Source organism: Podarcis pityusensis (assembly GCF_964106645.2).
Source record: "Podarcis pityusensis genome assembly, chromosome: 14".
Taxonomy (NCBI): domain Eukaryota; kingdom Metazoa; phylum Chordata; class Lepidosauria; order Squamata; family Lacertidae; genus Podarcis; species Podarcis pityusensis.
In genome coordinates, this window is record NC_138039.1 from 53,238,002 (window position 1) to 53,258,632 (window position 20,631).

The 20,631-nt window shown below is 42.1% G+C and overlaps 1 protein-coding gene across 4 annotated transcripts in view; it reads right to left on the bottom strand.

The window, feature by feature from the left end:
- SIN3A (SIN3 transcription regulator family member A) overlaps nucleotides 1-20,631 on the bottom strand; it is a 60,332-nt gene that overhangs the window by 6,429 nt on the left and 33,272 nt on the right. For all 4 annotated transcript variants that reach the window (XM_080980683.1, XM_080980682.1, XM_080980684.1 and 1 more), the window contains exons 8-18: nucleotides 20,065-20,223; nucleotides 19,534-19,617; nucleotides 18,710-18,828; nucleotides 18,077-18,287; nucleotides 8,393-8,509; nucleotides 6,998-7,236; nucleotides 4,979-5,162; nucleotides 3,825-4,389; nucleotides 2,356-2,525; nucleotides 1,750-1,923; nucleotides 97-189 (exon numbers count right to left, since the gene is read on the bottom strand). In XM_080980683.1, the coding sequence (XP_080836809.1) occupies nucleotides 97-189; nucleotides 1,750-1,923; nucleotides 2,356-2,525; nucleotides 3,825-4,389; nucleotides 4,979-5,162; nucleotides 6,998-7,236; nucleotides 8,393-8,509; nucleotides 18,077-18,287; nucleotides 18,710-18,828; nucleotides 19,534-19,617; nucleotides 20,065-20,223 (2,115 nt within the window). The remainder of the gene's footprint in view (nucleotides 1-96; nucleotides 190-1,749; nucleotides 1,924-2,355; nucleotides 2,526-3,824; nucleotides 4,390-4,978; nucleotides 5,163-6,997; nucleotides 7,237-8,392; nucleotides 8,510-18,076; nucleotides 18,288-18,709; nucleotides 18,829-19,533; nucleotides 19,618-20,064; nucleotides 20,224-20,631) is intronic.

A 20,631-nucleotide genomic window follows, 5' to 3' on the forward strand; every position in this document is an offset into this window, starting at 1 on the left:
TTTTTACTGCACCTGAAGCGCTTCAGTAAAAATGCATATATGTTCCTTTGATAGCTGAAACTAAGAACCACCAACCAACAGCCGTCCTTTTCTTACCTCAGCCTCAACAGGGTCGTCAGAGTTCTCCTCTTCTGTGTCAAGCAGCTCAATAGTTAGCTGAACATGGTCTCTGCTCTGAACAAACATCAACTGCACAACAGAAGACAGTACTTCAGTAAGGAGCTCAATAATCCTCAGAGTTTTTATTAGGTACCCAAAGCCATATACATGCTATACAGGCTGAACTTGGCCCAGCAATGTAAAGCCACCTTGTTAGAGATCGAAGAAGGTTCAGATAAGCAGAGAGCTCACTTGAAAAGTTCTCTGCTGGAAGTCTACAGATGAGTCAGCCACTATCACCATAGCAACCATGAGTTTCTTTAGGCTAGCAGCCTCCATCAAGAAACTGCATTATTTTGCCCTTAAGGTGAAAGTGAGGGAATTGCCCTCCCGGCTGCTAAGCCATGCTGCAAGACCAGGCTGGACTGCTGAGTCACTAATCCTGCAAGTCCTTCGATTCACTGAGCAGGGGGGCTGGGCATTGCATTTTTAAATTAGTTCTGTGGCTACACTTTTCTGCTTCTCACTACCCCAGCTGTCTTTCTTCAGTTTCTGCTTGTTTCCCAGACTTGCTGACTACAGCAGGAAGCACTTCAGCTACAAATGATGGAGCTGAGTCCATCACCTGCTCTTCCCCAAACCCACAATTTTGGGTTTGAGGGGGGAAAAGAGAAACCAAAAGCTTTATATCAACTTGCTCCAGCCTGTAGGGACAAATTTTTAAAAAAGGAATGGAAATTGCTGCAGGGAAGCAATGGGAACACAGAGCGAACTTCAGTGGAAGGAAACATTATATTTAACAGCATTTTGATCTCAGGTGCAAATGAAGCTCTGGGTAGTGTGAGTGCAACTAAAGAATGTCCATGCGCAAGGGAACTAGAGAGTTGTAGAGGAGAAAAATAATTGTGAAGAGCTGGTGGAAAAAACTGGGACTTTGGTGGTGTATCTGTAAGGGAGGTGGGGTGGGGGACAACATTTACTTAATAGAAAGAAAAGTGTAAGGGATCAGGACTATAGTTAAGCCATGCTTAAGTCTGTCTAGTGTAGCATTTGGGAAAGTGATGAAGGTGGGGGAGAAGCGAAAGGCACTCTACTGACACCCAAGAAACCAAAATGAAAATGCTAAGAATAGCAATTCAGGGAAATGGAAGCCTCTGCCCGCACACAGGTGAGGCAGCCACCTTCTTTCTATGCTTGTTCAAAACAGAAAGAGCAGCTAATTGGGATCTGACTAAATACTGCTTCTGCCAGCTTGCGTCAAATGTACTATAAATCATTAGAAAAACAACTACATATATTTCACTAGTTAGGTGCTTGTTTGACGGAGCACAACAGCTTACCTGCATGTGGCCAAGAGCATCATTAAGCAACCACTGCTGCATACAAGCCTATAGCACCTTTTGCGATTTGTCTCTATGGCACTGGAACTGGTAGGTGGTTATGCCAATTGTGGTTGCAAGGGGCGATGGCAGAAGCCAGGTGAAATACCTGGTGAATTGCTCAGTAAGCATAATGCAATTCGGAAACGTGCACATCCTTGGATGTTTTGCTAGTGACAAAGAAGATCGTCCCCATTCCGTTACCCCCACTCTAAGTACATCAGGATCTCTCTTCCTAGCTTTGTGAAGACTCCAAGACTTTTTTTTTTACCTTAAAGCAGTTCTCATCTTGCATTAGCTGCTCAGCTTTGCGCTGGTATGCTGTCTCTACAAGGGACCGAGATGACTGTGATGACAGCAGGCCTCCGGTAGCTCCATTGCTGTTCTCAGCCAGGTAGAGTTCTGTCACCTGTACACAGAGTTCGTCGCTCACAATGTGCTGAAGCTGTTGATATATCATATACAGGAGACATTACAATGCTTTCTGGTAACCAAAATTATCAAGTGCAAAAAACCCACATAAAATTGCAGCCTAAATCGTGCCAGAGAGAGAATTAACTACAGCTCACAAATGGCACATCATCCAATAGCAATTCCTTCTACGGGTAACAAGTGTGGGTACAAGTTAATTTTTGTGTAACTTGATAAACCACTTAGAGGCCTACTTTGGCATTAAGTGCTATATAAATCAATCACTCGCTCAAAATAGTTAAGACAAAAAGGTAACACAACCTCCTGGATTTCTCATCCCCATCTCCTCTGGTAGACAGATGAGGTTCAGCAGTAAGTGACTGAGCCCTGAACTGGTTTTCTAGAGCACAGCACTGACAAGGCCTGTTCTTTCTTGAAAGCCCCAGATCCCCTGTCCCCTCCTCACCTGTCTAACAATACTCTGAATCAGCTTGTCCATGGTGAAGGCAATGTAGGCATGGATGGTGAACATCTCACGAAGAGAGTCCTCATATTGCGAAGAGTCCATGTTGCCGTCCAGCAGGTTCCGCACCATGTCTAGGAAAGCTGGGTAGTAATCTTCCACATCGATATCCACTAAATGGGGAAAGAAGGATGCTCCACGTGAGACCTGCTTCTCCCTCCCTCTCACCACCTGGCCATTAAATGTTGATATGGGCCAGTAGGAAGGTGGGAGATTATATTGGAGTTTGAGAAAAAGATTTGGAGGGAGAGACTGTGATGGAGTTTGGCCAATTTTGGGCAGAGTTTGGCTTTTAGATGGTGTTCCCCACTCTACGCAATCACATGTATACATGGAGCATACCCAGGAACGTAAAGAGGGAGACACCTGTCATTACTTAAAAATGCTTGAAGGGGGGCGGCTGGGATCTATCTATCTATCTATCTATCTATCTATCTATCTATCTATGCCAGTCCTCTCTTGGCCACCTATACAGTCATACCTCGGCTCCCGAACGCCGAGCTTCCTGCAGCCAATCAGAAGCCGAATGGACTTCCAGAACAGATTCTGTTTGACTTCCGAGGTACGACTGTATGTGTTTGGGATGTCATATCTTCCTTCCTTATCAGGTAGATGCAGAAGCCCATTTCCTTCTCTTCCCTAATGAGATACCTATTACTCACTGCTTGCTAGCAAAGAGTTACCAAGATTTGAATCTTTCCATGTAACTGCTGAAACTTGCATTTTTTTTAAATAAAAAAAAAATACTTTGTCCAGTTTTATTCAGTACCCTTTTAACTTTATTCTTGTCTGGGTCCTTCACTGGACTTAGCATTGTATCCTCTATTTCTTATCTCTCAACTTAAAAAATAAACAATAGTTTGAACCATTTATTGTTGTTTGGGTTATAATCATTAATCCATCTGGTTGAAGTTTTGGGGACCTCAATCTCTGGCAGCAGAGGCAAACAAGCAACAGGGAAAGGAGAAGAGCAAGAGAATAGGAGTTATCCCTCTTGACTGCAGAGGAAGACCTATCCAGCATTCTGCTTGCAGGCAGTTCAGGAAGGCTTACTGGCTGGACAGAAAAGTTGCAGTCCCTTCCATTCCTTGCTCCCAGAGCCTGGCATTCAGAGCTATACACCTACTGCATCTGGAGCCTCCACGTAGCTATAGTAGCTGATAGCCACTGGTGGATAAATTCATCGAGCGCAGAGCTAACACTCATTCTAAAGCCCCTTAAGTTATTGCCATCACTCTAGGTTGTAGCAGATGACAAGGGCCTTTCTTGGCTGGAGCAAAAGCCAAACTGTGCTGATGGGAAGGAAGATGGCTCTTTACAACAGAAAGCGGCCCCACCACGTCTGCCTTGGAGACCATTGTCAAAGACCAGCACCTGCCACACTAGCCCCAGCCAAGTATGGGTGTACTCACTTGGCTCTTTCAACCGCAGCTGGATGGCAGGGCTGTCACTCTTGTCACGCTTGACACCCAGCACATCCCGCTCCCACTCCCTTTCCCGATTCTCCTCTTCAATCTGCCGTTCGGCCTGGTTGTATATTCGCAGCAACCGCAAGCAGAGGATCTGGTGGAGACGGAGGAAAATGTACCAGTTGTTGTTGACATAGAACAAGTTGTAGACTTCATCCATTCCACGCAGCTTCTGGGCTGCCGTGTTGCTGAAGAGCAGCTTGGCTTTAGGAGGGCTACTACCCCCCACACCATTGTGCTTTTTCACAGCCCCTGAGCCTTCGTCCACATCCATCTCTTCCTCTTCCTCCTCCTCCACATCAGACAGCTCGCCTCGCTGAGCAAAGAGCAGGTCTGGGATGAAGTGATACATGATCTGCTTGATTTTGTATTTGTCCTCTTTCTGGATGCCTGTCTGCCGCTTCACGTGGTGGATAATTAGAGAGGCAGCGTCATCCAGGATCTGTTTATCTTCGTAGGCTAAGGACAGGTGAGGGCCAATGTTATCTTCAGAAGTCTGCTCCTGCCTCTGAAAATCAGGAGAGAAAGAGCATGAAATCCATCTCCACATGGCTCTCTTCTCTCATCAGCTGAAAATCACTGACTGGGCTGGACAGGAAAGTGCTCTACCCCAGTAAGTATAAAAAGATCTGCGCAACTAATTAAGTTTATACCAGGGGTGACCAACTTCCAAGAGACTGCGATCTGCTCCCACTATAAATAAACTGGCAGTGATCTACCCACTGGATTGACCAAAGTTGCTGAGCTTTTTTTTAGGGGGAGAGGCCAGAGTTGTTTTCATGTGATCAACCAGGATCAACCCACGATTGACCAGCAGCTCACAATCGACCACTTGGACAGCTCTAGTTTATACAAAGCCACTCATCTGGAGGCCAGAGCAGACTTCATGGAACCCAAAAGGACCAGTTTCCTTGAAAGCTTTCCCACCATCGGTGCAGCTATTTCTCCTCTCTATCCAAAACCCTTTTGCCCACCTCAGATTATAGTACAGTGGTACCTCGTGTTACAAATGCTTCGGGTTACACAACATCCTTTCCATCAATTGTCAATCAGGATGAAATAAGGTTGAAACAGAGAGGGCAAAGCCTCCAACCTACCTCATCGTAAATAGTCTCAATCTCGCTAAGAAGGCTCTTTGATCTTAAGACCTTGGTGTCATTTTGTTTAAAGTTGATGCCCTGGTGGTCAAGGGACTTCAGGTAGTATTTCTCATTCTGTTCCCGCCATACTTTGTTGAATCCTCTCTGGGCTTCTCTCCACTCCTCCTCTTTCATTTTTAACCTTAACAGAAAGAAAGGCAACATGGCCTGAGAGATGAGTACAGCCACGAGGACTAGCAGGAATAAAGCATCCTGCCTTTGACAGACTTTAACATTCAAGGGATATTCAAGGCATTCGTGATTTGACCACATTCAGCATGGGAGAACACGAGCAGAAGGTGATGTAACACAGAAAATGGGCTACTTTGGTCTTGAGCTCTACAGTCATACCTTGGGTTACAGACACTTCAGGTTGCGCGTTTTTGGGATACGGAGCGCCAAAACCTGGAAGTACCGGAACGGATTACTTCCGGGTTTTGGCGCATGTGCATACGCAAAAGTACTGAATCGCAACCCGTGCGTGCGCAGACGTGGTGCTGCGGGTTGCGGACGTTGCGGGTTGTGAACCTGCCCCCCGCATGGATCAGTTCGCAACCCGAGAGTCCACTGTATTATAATTCATGACTAGATCAGAACATTCCAGATTAATCACCATTGTGGATCTTTCCCTGTTTAAAAAAACATTCTCTGCCATGAACAGAAGTTTACCATCCACTCTCCTGTAGCAGCTGCTTTGCTGTAACTTCATTTGAATCCACAGCTAGCATGATGGACTTGGGTGCAGGAGATCCATGTTCCAAACCTCACTCAACTGTGCAGCTCACCACATGCTCTTGGTCTAACCTATGTCACAGGGCTTTTGTGAGGATAAAGCGAGCTAAAACCCATCCATATATGCCACTTTGAGCTCAGTGGGGGGGGGGGGGGCGCGAGATACAAATGTGAGTGGTCACCAGCGTTGAGCTTCTCTGGGCCATAAGCAACGTGATGCAAGGGAGGCTGCTTTTGAGAATTGCCTGGAACTTGAGTGACTTTTGAATACAAACTGCAAGCTGGGGCTGAGTGCCCTGACTGCTGCACAGGCTCCTGGTCCACTCCTGGTCCACTTCAAAGTCTTAGCGTTGACTTTATATTTCTTTACAGATTGTGACCAGGTTACCTTGTAAGGACTGCTCTTTTGCATATACCTACCCAGCCAGAGATCTTTGTATGTGACCCTCAACTATGAACTCCTGTCAACATGACAGATGGCATTTTCCTTGCCTAGCTTTGGAATGTCCTCCCTGGAGAAGCTGTCCTGGTGCCTTCTTTGGCATCTCTTTGGCACCGGGCCTTTTAATTTATTGTATTGATTAAGTTTTTGTCTCTGTTGTGGAATTTGAGGCTGTGCATATATAAGAAGGAGCTCTTTGACACTGGAATGGTCTCACCTGGGGGGCTGTGGACTCTCATTTCTTGGAAGTTTTTTAGCAGAGGTTGGATGGTAATCTGCCATGGATGCTTTAGCTGGGATTCCTGCACTGCAGGCGGTTCCAGCTCTAAGCTTCTATGATTCTATAATTCTATATATAGTACACACACTCACTTAATGGATATGTATTTTTATATTGCCTTTTAAATTACAGGCAGCCTCCCTTCACACTTGTTCAATATGTGTGCAACCTTATGCTAGTGAATTGTGCCAAACACAGAAGGGACCCTAAAACATCATAAAGATGTCACTGAAACGTCACTAAAAGGGTGGAACGGGGGGTGGGGCGTTGCAGGCTTTTTCAATGTGTTTCAATTATATACAATTTAACTGGTATTTGCAGTGCCTTGGGATGTAACTTCCACGTAGGCAAGGGTCTACCTGAAATTGCTTTTTAAATTGTGCAATGAATCATCAGTCACACTGAGAACCTTGCTAAATGACAGGACAAAAATGCCACCCAAAAAACCATCATTAAAAAGCAGCACTTGGGGAAACTGAAAAAGGAGGGGGATGAGGGTGCTCCACCTGCATTTCCCAGTTACCTTTTCAACACAATAGGGACTGCGACGGCTGGGTTCTTCCTAAGCCCATCAATGATGTCAGCTGCCTTGTCAGCATATATCCTCTGCAATGCCTTGCGATGAATAACTTCTGAGGAGCCGCCCAAAGTGTTGTCCAGCCGGAATTTGGCCTGCTCCTCAGCTGATAAGCGTGAGAGTTTCTTCTGTATCGTCTCTAGGACTCTGATGGTTGCTAGGTTGGTCTCCAAGACAACATCCAGCTGAAATGGAGAGCATGCATCAGCCATGGCTTATAGCAATAAACTATAAAAAATAAACAAATTCTGGCATATGTGGGAATGGGGTTCTTACATATAGTACAAAAGGCTTTTCAACACTGTGTAAGATGGTGGAAACTGAGATGAAAAGCAGAGCAATAGATCCAAACAAAACCCTTATTCACATCCAATAGTCTTTAAATCTAATTTTTGGGTGGGTGGAGGGTGCTATTGTACAGTGGTGCCTCGCAAGACGAAAAGAATCCGTTCCGCGAGTCTCTTCATCTTGCGGGTTTTTTCGTCTTGCGAAGCAAGCCCATTAGCGGTTTAGCGGATTAGTGCTACAGTATTAGCGGCTTAGCGGGCTTAGTGGATCAGCTGATAAGCGGCTTAACGATCAGCTGATAAGCGGCTTAACGATAAGCTGATAAGCAGCTTAACGATCAGCTGATAAGCGGCTTAGCATCAGCTGTTAAGCGGCTTAGCCATCAGCTGATAAGCGGTTTAGCGGCTTGGGAAAAAGGGGGGGGAAAGGAAAAAAACCCCGCAGGAACTCGCAAGACATTTTCGTCTTGCGAAGCAAGCACATAGGAAATTCGTCCTGCGAAGCACCTCCAAAACGGAAAACCCTTTCGTCTAGCGGGTTTTCCGTCTTGCGAGGCATTCGTCTTGCGGGGCACCACTGTAATAGGTAATTTAATTTCTATGTGAAGCAAAACATCAAACCTATGAGCCTGCAGCTACTCACTTTCAGGAGATGCACATGGCAGCAAGCAAAGTTTTGACAAGTATTATATCTGGGAGGGTAAGATAGGAAGACTATAGCAAACCACCATGATACTACTATTGTGCATTTATACAGCACTGAGTGCTCAAAGTACCTCACATACACAACCATAGTCAATCCTTACAACAACCTTGCAAGGAATGCTGGTATTATTACCCCATATTACAGAAGCAGAGGTGAGTCTTTTAGGCTCCTACTCTGTTTGCTGTGGGAGCAAGGTTCAAATTGGTGGCCTTCCTTCTCACAACCCACACTCTTGGTTAGTGCTTTACACCAAAGCTATCAAGAACTATTCATTCATCAAAGCACATATTAAGTCAACCTAACATAGTATCACAAGCTTCCCATGACATTAAGCTCTGATATAGCTACCTCAAATCGTTCATCCTCACACCGGTAGATGTGCTCTTCATACTGAGTCTTCTTGGAGCTCACAAACGTGGAATCTTCAGACCAGGATGGAAAGGAGACCCAGGTGTCATTCAAAACCTTAGGAGGAGAGAGAAGCATCTCATTTAAGAGTAGCCAGATACCGATAATTCTAGCTCCTACATAAAGTAAATTCTTACAGATTTTTGGGAACTGTCATAGATGTACAAGAAAGGGCAACAAAAAAAGATTTTCTGAATTTTTGATCCATTGGTCAGTTTAGTTGTAAGATTAAAAGTAATAGAAACCATCATGCTTTGAGCAAAACTCAATAGCGCTTGAGCTCCACCTGCAGGACCACAGTAACAGTCATTTCTATTTCTGCCTAACACACTACAACGTGCCTTGGATTTTAAGAAGACTAGACTTTGCAATCCACACATAAAATCACATGACAGTACCTCAGAGTGGCTCTACACTTTATGAGGTGAGCACAGTTGCTATGGACGTATCGGCACTGACACTGGTGTTTCACAAAGTAAATATGCAGTGTAGATAACATGCACAGGCCTTTAAACCCAAGTGTGCCCACGCCTGCACTTTATGCACGTTCTGTAGAAACCACTCAAGTAACACCAGTAGACACACAACAATAAAATAAGCTTTACTGTACTTGCCAAAGGCCATGACAAAATCATACCAACACTGTGAGGAAAAAGAAGTATCTATATAATTACATATAAAAAGCAGAGCCACTGCCTGAACCATCAAGATCATAAAATGCAAATGCTCGTGTAGAATGAGGGCGTCACACAGCTTGCGAGAGTTTCCTATTTAGGCCTCTGAATCTCCCTTACAGTTTACTGCAATTTTGTCCAGGTTTTTCTTACCGATCTTTCTTGCCACCAGCGCGAAGAGGGTCACGTTATAAGTCACTGGAGCATTAGCATCCCTGAGCAGCCATAGACCCCTCTCTGCCAGGGAGAGACAGCTTTCCTGGACAACCAAAGGATTTAGAAAGTGTCTCCTAGGTTCTGAGTATAGTGGGTACTGTAATAAATAATGCTGGGTGTCCTCCACTCGCAACTGCCCACAAATAAAATATCTATCTGTGTATGGAACCCTATTATAATGCCCATACAGGACAGCAGAGGGCAATGGAAACAGCTCAGCAAAGGAAGATCCTAATGAAGCTGGCCAAAGTTTAGACAGGGAGTTGGCTCTCAAATGCACCGTTTATAAGAGTAGAAACCACAGGGAACTTCTGAGGATTTGATTACTTGAAAATCCCGTTGAGATTCTGTCCAGTAACACCAGTCCCTTAGTTGACACTTGCCTATGATCATGATCTCATTTAGCTCGTGGAAATGATACTAATTCAAGTTACACTGAATGTTTGATTTCCACCAAAGTTAAATGTAGAACCATGTCATTGATATAGAAATAAAAAAGTGTACAAATTTGTTTTACTCCACTGGTCAATTTAAAGGGCTTAGACAAGAAATATGCACACAGACAGAAATTAATTTTTGCAACTTGAAGAAAGGTGCTTACAGTTTAAGTTGCATAAGGCTGACCAAATTTGCAGTGCAAAGAATTCCTGATTTGGAGGCCTAAAATGAGACACATGTTTTTCTTATCTTAAAGCACTATGTAGATATCAACCCAGAGAAAATAACCTAATAATGATGCATTTTATTGGTCTCCATGCTCAACTCTAACATTCTTTCTAACCTCAATATAGGCCATGTCAAACTTTTTTTTAAAAGGACCCAGTACAGGTAAGATAAAGGTAAAGGACCTTTGGACAGTCTAAGTCCAGTCAAATTCAACTATGGGGTGCAGCGCTCATCTTGCTTCAGGCCGAGGGAGCCGGTGTTTGTCCGCAGCTTGGTCTCTTGAAAATGGGCACCATCTTGCCAGGGTGAGTTTTTAGGTGCATGTAGGCTCTTGACAAGATGGAGACCCCTGCCATAATGCCATTTCAGACACGCCCTTGACATCATATGATTTATCTTTCTTTTCCCCAAAAATTTTGTATTGGGTTTTCACAAAATTAAAACACACACAAACAAATAAATAAACAAACATATATCATATCCTTATTAAAACTTATCTTTTTAACATTGTTAACTGACGTCCTCATGTCCCCCTAGTTGGGTTTCAATGCAAATCATTTTAACGGTTTTCCAACTAAAAATTCTTAAAATCTTAACTTAATCCCTTAACATCAGTCAATCTTCCCAATTCAGCATTAAACATGATACAGTGGTACCTCGCAAGACGAATGCCTCGCAAGACGGAAAACTCGCAAAACGAAAGGGTTTTTGGTTTTTTGAGTTGCTTCACAAGACGATTTTCCCTATGGGCTTGCTTCGCAAGATGGAAACGTCTTGCAAGTTTGTTTCCTTTTTCTTAAAACCGTTAATACAGTTGCGACTTGACTTCGAGGAGCAACTCATAGCACGCGGTGTGGTAGCCTTTTTTGAGGTTTTTGAAGACTTTGGTGATTTTTGAAGCTTTTCCAAAACTTTTCTGACACCGTGCTTCGCAAGACGAAAAAAACCGCAAGACAAAAAAACTCGCGGAATGAATTAATTTCGTCTTGCGAGGCACCACTGTAATTCCTCACATTACTTATTTAAATCCTAGGTCTAGTTGGTAATTGCAAGCTTTTTCCAATTATTTTAACTTGATGTATTTAGCTAAATAGTCATTGAATTTCTTCCATTCTTCCTGATACTCCTCCTCATTCTGATTGCAGACTCTTCCGGTCAGGTCAGCTAGCTCCGAAAAGTTCATCATCTTCATCTGCCATTCTTCCACAGTTGGTAGTTCTTGCGTTTTCCACTTCTTAGCTAATAGTATTTGAGCAGCAGTTGTGGCATGCAAAAATAATTTAACATCTTTCTTGGGCAATTCCAAACCTGTTATTCCAAGAAGAAACGCCTCTGGTTTCTTTATAAATGTATATTCCAACTTTTTTTCCAATTCTTTATAAATCTTTTCCCAGAAGTCTTTCACCTTGGGGCAGGTCCACCACGTGATAAAATGTTCCTTCTTTTTCTTTACATTTCCAACATAGATTATCACAGTTATGATAAATCTTTGCTAGTTTAACAGGGGTCAAATACCATCTATACATCATTTTCATTATATTTTCCTTTAACATTGTACATGTGGTGAAGGTGAACCTGACCCCTTTCTTCCACAGTCTTTCCCAATTCTTGAACATTATGTTGTGTCCTACATCTCTTGCCCAATCTATCATTACTGATTTAACTTGTTCATCCTTTGTATGCCACTCCAACAGTAACTTATACATTTTAGACAGATTTTTAGCTTTAGAATCCAACAACTCCATCTCCAACTTAGATTTTTCCGAGGCAAAACCATTTTTCCTGTCTATTTTATACAATTCATTAATCTGGTGGTAATGTAACCAATTTAACTTATCTTTAACTTGATCAAATGGTTTTAGTTTGTAGCCTTCATTATCTTCCAATAATAAATCTGAATATCTCAAGCATTTTATTTCCATATTTAACTTTTTCTGGGCCTTCGCCTCCATTGGTGAAAGCCATCTGGGCATCTTCCTTTCTAAAAGATCTTTGTCTTTTATCCAAACATTGTACAACGATTTCCTAATTACATGATTTTTAAATGCATTATCGGCCTTTACCTTATCATACCATAAATATGCATGCCATCCAAATACATTATCAAATCCCTCCAAATCTAATACATCTGTATCTTCTAATTATATCCATTCTTTAATCCAACAAAGTGCTGCTGCCTCAAAATAGATTTTCAAATCTGGCAGGGAAAATCCCCCTCTTTCTTTAGAATCCGTAAGTAATTTCTATTTTATTCTGGGTTTTTTCCCCTGCCAGATAAATCTAGATAAAGCTTTCTGCCATTCTTTAAAACATTTCACATTATCTATAATTGGGAGAGCTTGAAACAAAAAAATCATCTTTGGCAACACACTCATCTTAACTACTGAGATCCGGCCCATTAATGACAATATTAGCTTTGACCATATCTCCAAATCGCTCTTAATTTCATTCCATAATTTCTCATAATTATCTTTGTACAAGTTCAGATTTTTCCCAGACAGGTTCATCCCCAAATATTTAACTTTTTTCACAAAATCTAGGCCTGTCTTTTCTTGTAAAGTTTTCTTTCATCATTGTCCAGATTTTTCTCTAATACTTTGGTTTTGCTCTTGTTTAACTTAAATCCCGCTACCTGCCAAATTCTTGTATCAGCTCCAGAGCTTTTACTGCACTGGAGTCTGGATCTTGTAATGTCAATACTAAGTCATCAGCAAAGGCTTTTAATTTATATTGCTTGGATCCTACTGTAATACCTTTAATTTGTTCATCTTTTCTAATCATACTTAGCAAGACCTCTAGGACCGAAATAAACAGCAGAGGGGAAAGTGGGCACCCTTGCCTGGTTCCCTTCTCTATTCTAATTTCCTCTGATACCACATTATTTACAATAATTTTAGCTTTTTGTTCTTGATAGAGCGCTTTAATACCATTTAAAAAGTCTTGACCAACCCCCATGTTATCAAAATTATGTAAATAAAACTCCAAGATACATTGTCAAAGGCCTTCTCTGCATCAATATACATTAACATTGCTTTACAGCTCCTTCTTGCTTCCAATTTTTCCAAAATATCCACATTTCTAATATTATCTTTCATATGCCTTCCAGGCAGAAATCCTGCCTGGTCCTTGTGGATATACTTAGATAAAACTTTCTTTAGCCTTTTGGCCAATATATTTGCAAAAATTTGTAATCCACATTAAGTAGGGAAATTGGTCTGTAGTTCTTGACATTGGATCTATCTTGACCCTGCTTGGGAATCAGAGTAACATATGCTTCCTTCCAGGTTTCAGGTGCTTTGCCCCCTCATAGAATCAGATTACATAATTCTACCAGAGGTTGGATAAGCCAGTCTTTCAATATCTTATAGTATTTCGCTGATAGACCATCTGGCCTTGCCAAGTTGCATTGAGTTTATTGCTTGTTCCACTTCCTGTCTTGTGATTAGACCCTTTAGTAGGATCTTTTTATCTTCTGGAATCTTCTGCAAACCATTAATCTTAATAAATTGTTCAATTTTTACCAAGTCCTCTTTATCCTTTTTATACAGTTGTTTATAATATTTATAAAAACATTTATGTCTTCAGGGTTCTCTACAGATTTTCTGTCTGTTAGAATATTTGTGATAGTACTTTGCTTTTGTCTCTTCTTTAACTGCCAGGCCAATAGTTTCCCACATTTATTTGTGGATTCAAAATTTCTTTGTCTCATCCTTCTCAACGTCTATTCTATTTCTATTTACTAACTGTGAATATTGAACCTGTAAGGCCTTAATTCCTTTTTGTATCTGCAGATTCTTTGGATTTCCTCTGAGCTTCTTCTCTTTATCTTTTAATTGGTCCATAATTATATCTTTTCTCTCATTCTGTAACTTTCTCCTAACTGAATTTTGTTGTATCAGAAACCCTCTCATTACTGCCTTGCTAGCGTCCCAAATAACCCTTGTTTCCATTCCCTGGTTCACATTAAGTTCAAAATAATCCTTTAGGGTTTTTTGGCCTTATTAACAATTGATGTACTTCTCAACAAATCATCATTCATTCTCCATCTGAAGGAACCCTGTACAAACATTTTCAGGTCCATAAAAACTGCATTGTGATCAGAGCAAGTTTTAGGGCAAATTTCCGTTTTTGTTACTTTAGGAACCAAGTCTCTGGATATCCATAAGTAGTCTATTCTCGAAAATACTTGATTTGCATCTGAAAAAAGGGGGAAGTCTTTTTCCATTGGATTTCTGATTCTCCATATATCTGACAAATCAAATTTATCAGTTAAGTAAAAAAAAGTCTTGGGTAATCTGCCAGAATTTTATACCTTTGATCTCCGAGTCCTATCCATCAAAGTAGATGCAACTCCATTCAAGTCCCCAATCAATATTAATTTGTAATCCATATATTCCAAAAGACCTGTTTCCAAATTCATGAAAAAGTCCGCTTTGCCATCATTAGGTGCGTAACAAATATTTCTCGCCTTGTGCTGTAATTTCAACTGCTATGTGTCTTCCTTCCTCATCTTTAAATGCCAATTTTGGATTCCATTTTTCCTTAATATAGAAAACCACTCCTCTTTTTTTTAACTTTGTCAGAAGAAATAAATTATTGTCCCAATCTTTTGTTTATTAACATTTTCCTATGTAGTCTTGTGATGTGGGTTTCCTGTAAACAAATTATATCCAAATTCTGTTTTTCCAAAACATGATAAATTTGTCTCCTTTTCTGAGGAGAGTTCAAACAATTTACGTTCCATGAATAAATTCTCAGCGCCATGATGTCAAATTAAGAGGGTGTAGCCTCCGCTCCCAACAGCGGTGGGCTCTGTAATCCAAGTTCCACTGAGTCTTTATCTTTTGCTTTCTTCCTTCAAATTTGAAGGATAGGCCCTCTAGAAATTCCCACCTAAAAAAGATGTTCTTCCTCCTCAAGATCTTTGTCAAATCCGTATATTGGGATCTCAGGTTCAAAAATTGGCGTGGGATCTCTTTAAAGAGCACCACAGATTTATCCTGGATTTTTAGGCCTTTTCTGTAGTGGTGTCCCAGAATGATATCCCTTTGCTCCTTGGTCTTAAAGACCACTATACAATCATAAGTTATTTTAGTATCCTTTTTGGGTCCGAATCTATAAGCTTTCTCTATCCAAGCTTCCACTTCCTCTTTTTTGAGGTCCCAGCATTCCACAAAAAATCCTATCAGAGACTCCTTGAGTTTTTCCTCTTCCAAAAAGGGACCCCCCCCTCAATCTCAAATGCGATTCTTTTCCCTTCAACTGCAGAAAGGCAATTGCATTGGCATTTTCATATCACATCTGTTCCAAATCTGGCACTGTCTCCAGCTGTGCCATCCTTGTGTCATGCGTGGTTATCTCATCTTTTACTTCCTTTAAGTCAGTGCTTAAAAGCTCAATTCTTTTATCCAATTTATCAATACTTGCTGTATAACGATTTAAATCTTCTCTAATGCCACTCAAGATTGCAATCACCGACTCCTCAAATTGCTGGGCTTTAGAGCCACGTCTTGTTTTTTCTGGGCACATAATAGCTTAGGAATGTCAAGGTCAGTCCCACAGTCTGGCGCAGTGGTAGAAAATAACAATTTCCCTCCACCAGTCCCACTGCAGCCGGCCCAGAGGCTGTGTCCCTGTTCTTTCAAACAGGCTGGAAACCAAAAGCCAGGGTGGCAGAAAGAAAAATCTCTGGAGCTCCCCTTTGTTCTGAGGGAAGAAGACACTTTTTATCAATTTAAAGTATAGCCAGGCAGCTCCGGAAAGTTTGTAACAAAGTCAGTGGAAACGGAGAATGAATGCTTCCTCTTCCACTGTGAGATCACAATGGAGACTAGTCTTCCCTCCTGGGTGGTCCGCTGCAGAATGGGGAAGTCTCAATCAAATTCACAATCTTCCTAGGTCTTAAACACAAATACCCCCTCTACCCTCGAGGAGGGGGAGTAAAATTGCTTGCAAAGTTTTAAAAACTTTTCACTTCATTAGGGCTTTGGTCTTTGTACACCAATTCTCTTTTTCTCCAACAAAATGGGACTGACCTCCATTTTTAAGTCTCCCTTCTCTTCCAAATTCTTTTCAAATTATTTATTGTAGTTACTTACAGTTCCAAATTTTTAAGTCTTTTTTTTCCCCCCTGAAGGAATTGGCCGCTCACGATCGCCAGTCTCGGAGCTTCGCTGCTTTGAAGGAAGCGGTCGTTTCCGCTGTGCCACGTCTCCGAACCCGCTTGCTTTCGGGGCTCTTACAAGCTTACCGGGGAGTGGCTGGAAGGCACCCACCAGAACACCAGGTCCTCAGAACGCTTGATCTGAGGTTTTTAATGGGGAACCACAACGCTCTCGTGGTCTCCCCAATTTCAAAGCGCTGGGGCTCTTTCAGCCGAAAGAGCTCCCGACTGCCATTATTGGGCGACCAACCGGAAGTGACATCATATGATTTATCAACTGTGAGGTGTAACTCTTGAGGCATTTGTCACTACAGTACCCTTTGAGCGAGTGAAGACTACAATGGTACCTCAGGTTACAGACGCTTCAGGTTACAGACTCTGCTAACCAGAAATAGTACCTCGGGGTAAGAAATTTGCTTCAGGATGAGAACAGAAATCGTGTGGCAGTGGCGGGAGGTCCCAATAGCTAAAGTGGTACCTCAGGTTAAGAACGGACCTCTGGAACGAACTAAGTTCTTAACCTGAGGTACCACTGTATTTAAGGCAGGGAGGGTTGCTATTTGTGGGATAACAACTCCCACTGCCTCAGACTTTTGGGAGCTAGCATGATGTGCTGGTTAGTGTGCAGGACACTAGTTCAGAGCATGATGGGAGTTGCAATCCAAATCCTAGAGGGCCACCGGTTCACGGCTCCTGGCATCAGGGATCGTATACAATATATTCCCCATTTGAGCCTGCTCACATCCTGGGTGCTTGAAATAATGTACAGCTGACTCCCAAGTTGAGTAGTGACCATGAGAGCTTATCTCAAAGATCAGGGAGACCTGGATGGAGAATATAGGGGGCAGAAAAGGCAAAAGCATTCCTCAAACACTCTGGTGGTACCAGGGTGGCAAATTATGCCACAAGCACTGTTTGCTCCCTCTCCCTGCCAGAGTCAAAGGACTCTGATACAGGCAGGAGAGGCAAGGGGTGGATGGACATCTCTGCTGACTCCACTGCCGAAAAGCCTCAGAAGCGAACATGTAAGCAGCTGGCTTCCTTATAAATTTGATTAATTTGGCTTAAAGTAGAAGGCACTCTTGTCCATGTGGGAGGTGACAGCAAAAGAAGAGATCTAATGAGAAATCTTTTGTGGAAGAATGAGATCCTTATTTGGACAATTTGGGAAATATCATAGTTAAATGGAATTGCAGGCAGGATTAAAATATGAGCAGCAGAAGATGAATGATAAATTTGTAATGAAGGGAATGTGGAATAGATATAGGTATAATTGCTGCAGGAATGGGTGGGAATAGAAACACCACGGAAGAAGGGTGAGGAGTCAACTTTTAAAATGTGTAGAAATTTGGTGTAAAATTTGATGTTAATTTGTTAAAATTGTGAAAATTAAAATGAAATTAATTGGAAAAGAAATTATGTACATTTTATAATAATCTGGATATTTATTCGGACATATGGACTGCCTACATTAATTTATACATTTAAGTCAGGATTGACAGAATATTTTAATTGATGGTGCTAGCTGCTGTTTCTTCTTTTCCTGTTATTTTTGCAAAAAGAAAGAAAGCTTACGACTTCAGTCACTTTGGCCAAAGTTGCGACATTTTCCTCCTGCCTACTTAAGTCTCAGGGTACTGTCATTCCAAGGGCTCTTCCTCTGAACCTCATCCAAGGAAAGAACGACAGCCCAGTGGTAGCACACATGGCTTAAAGGAATGTCCCAGGCACCTCCAATTTATTATGCTGCAGCAAATGATGGGAAAGATCTTTCCCTGAGACGATAGAGAGCCACTGCCATACAGAGCAGACTCTCCTGGGCTAGGCAACTGTCCAAGCTGATGCACAGCACCTTCCTATTTTCCACTAGCATCATTTACTTCAATATGAAGAATGCTGCCTTACCTCCTTACACAACGGAGTCCGACCAGTGCACTTGGGCTGCTGGTAGCTCTTCGGCAAGGCTCTGTAGCTAGAGCCAAGTCTCTTACAAGAAGCGTAGTCTATTTCCATTGCTATCCCTTCTGTAGCCCGTTCCTTAGGGAAAGTCTCCATGTGTGCAGACTCTTTGTAGCCCAGAAAGTTTTTAAACCAAGTGAACAGCTCTGGGAATTTCCTAAAAAGAGGGGGGGAAATGGGAGATAAAAGATTATAGAACTCAATGGTTGCAGGAAGATTATCTAAGTCTTTTGTCTAAATGATTTACACATTTAGGACACAAAAAAGGACAAACTGCATTGCCATAACTTATTCTTGTTTGGAATTGTGGTTTAAGCATGCCACATTTTGCTGTGTGGATTCAGCACCACAACTATGGTTTGCAACCAACTAGAAGCAGAAGCATCTAATCTCTTCGCCTTGCAATTGGAGGAAGAAGGAAAGCAGGGGAGGGAGCAAGTGAGCCCAATGTTCACTGCTGCTAATTCCCAAATCAAGTTGACTCAATGCAGCCAGTAAATTCATCTCCTTTGTCAAGCACCCCAATGTACAAACAGCTGGCAATGAATCATGCAGCCAAGTATCATTTATTTCACTTACCCCAAAAATGGAGAAACTAACTGCACAAGCTCAGCTCGGGATATCACCTCCTGATTAAAAATGACCAGGCAACGGAGGAAATTCTCATATGCTTCTGTGCTTCGAAGAGCTTTCCGAACCTTGTGGGAGAAGGAAAAATATGGTTAGCAAATTGTTGAGAAAAATGAATGACAACATCGTCAATACACTATACTTAACACCATCTCTTTGGGATGCAACATGGGAAACAATTCATAAATGGAATAAACATCTATATAAAATTTAAACAATTTAAACAAGCCTTGAATCCACTTTGGTAGATTATTATTATGCTGTTTTAAAGCTGGTTAATCTTAGTATCTGACAAATGAAAATGTTGTTCAGTTGCATCTGAAATTGTTTTTAAACATGAAACTCTTTTTAATAGTTGCAATTGTTTTCATTGCTGAAAATTATAATGCAAAGCCGCCTAGTTCACTGCTACTTTTGTACAGAAGGGTACTTTCTTCAGAATTTGCTGGGGTTTTGCAAATTTTCAAAATGTCATTTAGTCTCTGAAACAGTGGCTTCAAAAGGTATCTAGAAATCAGAGATCTCACCTAGTCAGGAGAAATATACAGCCGGCTGAGGTGTGAAAAGGGGCAGTGATGCTGAAGTTGTGTGAGAAGGTCAAAAGCCCCCCCCCCCCATGTTAGATGCTGAGACTGACAGACAGGTAACATCTGGGAGGCTTAAGGCTGCTTTCCTAATGCACACTGATCTGGGAGTAGGACTCAAATAAAAGAAAGCGCTAGGGCTGTTTGAAAACCAATGGCTGCTTCAGCAGATGTCATCCAAAGCCTCACCTTGTCAAAGAACAGAGACTCTGTCCCATGTTTTCCAGCTTCTACCACTGAAGGGTCCTTCAAACCGAGCAGCTTTGGTTTCTTCTGCAGAAAGAGAGAATGAGCCGCAAATAAATATTAGGAAGACAATGATTCAAAAGCTCTGATAGGCTCTGATGAACAAATGATTTTCCAGCTAAAATGAGCGCATTTGTAACTTACAACTAAGCATACAGTCAATCAGGGACCGCTGTCCCACTAACAGCTCACTCTGTTCTTGCTTTGGGCTTTATGCAGAAATGCAGCAGACCTTCTGTGACCTTCTTCATGGTCTCCTCCTCCAGCCCAATCCTACTGTTTTCAAACATAAATATGGGCATCTACCAACTAATGAAACACCTTCATGCATCTGATCCAGTGGCCTCTAGTCCACAGAAGCTTAGGCCACAATACAACATTTAAGGGTCACAAGGGACTCTGTTGCTCTCATTGCAACAGACCATTGCAGTATCTGGTATCAGCCTATTGATGAAGATGATGATCAATGCTCACCTTCACTGGAGGAGTTGTCCCAGTTGCGGCATGCCGCCGGATCTGACAGCCATTCTGATTAGGTCTTTGCTGCTTGCTGTTAAGTTGGGGCTTCTTGACTGTGCCCCCATGGTCATTTCTCACAGACTCCACTTTCTCTGCAGTTGTCTTGCTTAAAAGCTTGTTTAAACAACAATGTACAAACACATTTATTGATCCCAGTATCCCATACAGGCAAATGTATTTAATTGTAATCACCCAGGCAAAGCTCTAGAGCTCAAGGAACTTGATATTAAAATGGCCTTGTTAACTGGGGGGGGGGGGGCAGGGGGGGCGGGCGTAGAGAACAGGACTCAGCTCACATCACGCAAAGTATATCCTTTCCAGAAAGGAAACTAAGAAAATTGGCTCTTTGCCTGTGATCCTCTAAAAGGGAATCATAAGACAATTTAGTCATGTCCGACTCTTTGTGACCCCATGGACCAGAGCACACTAGGCACTCCTGTCTTCAACAGAAACCCAAATTAGGAACTCTTGCTCTGAAGTCCAATCTATTTTGTTTATTTAATTATTATAATTAAATATCCC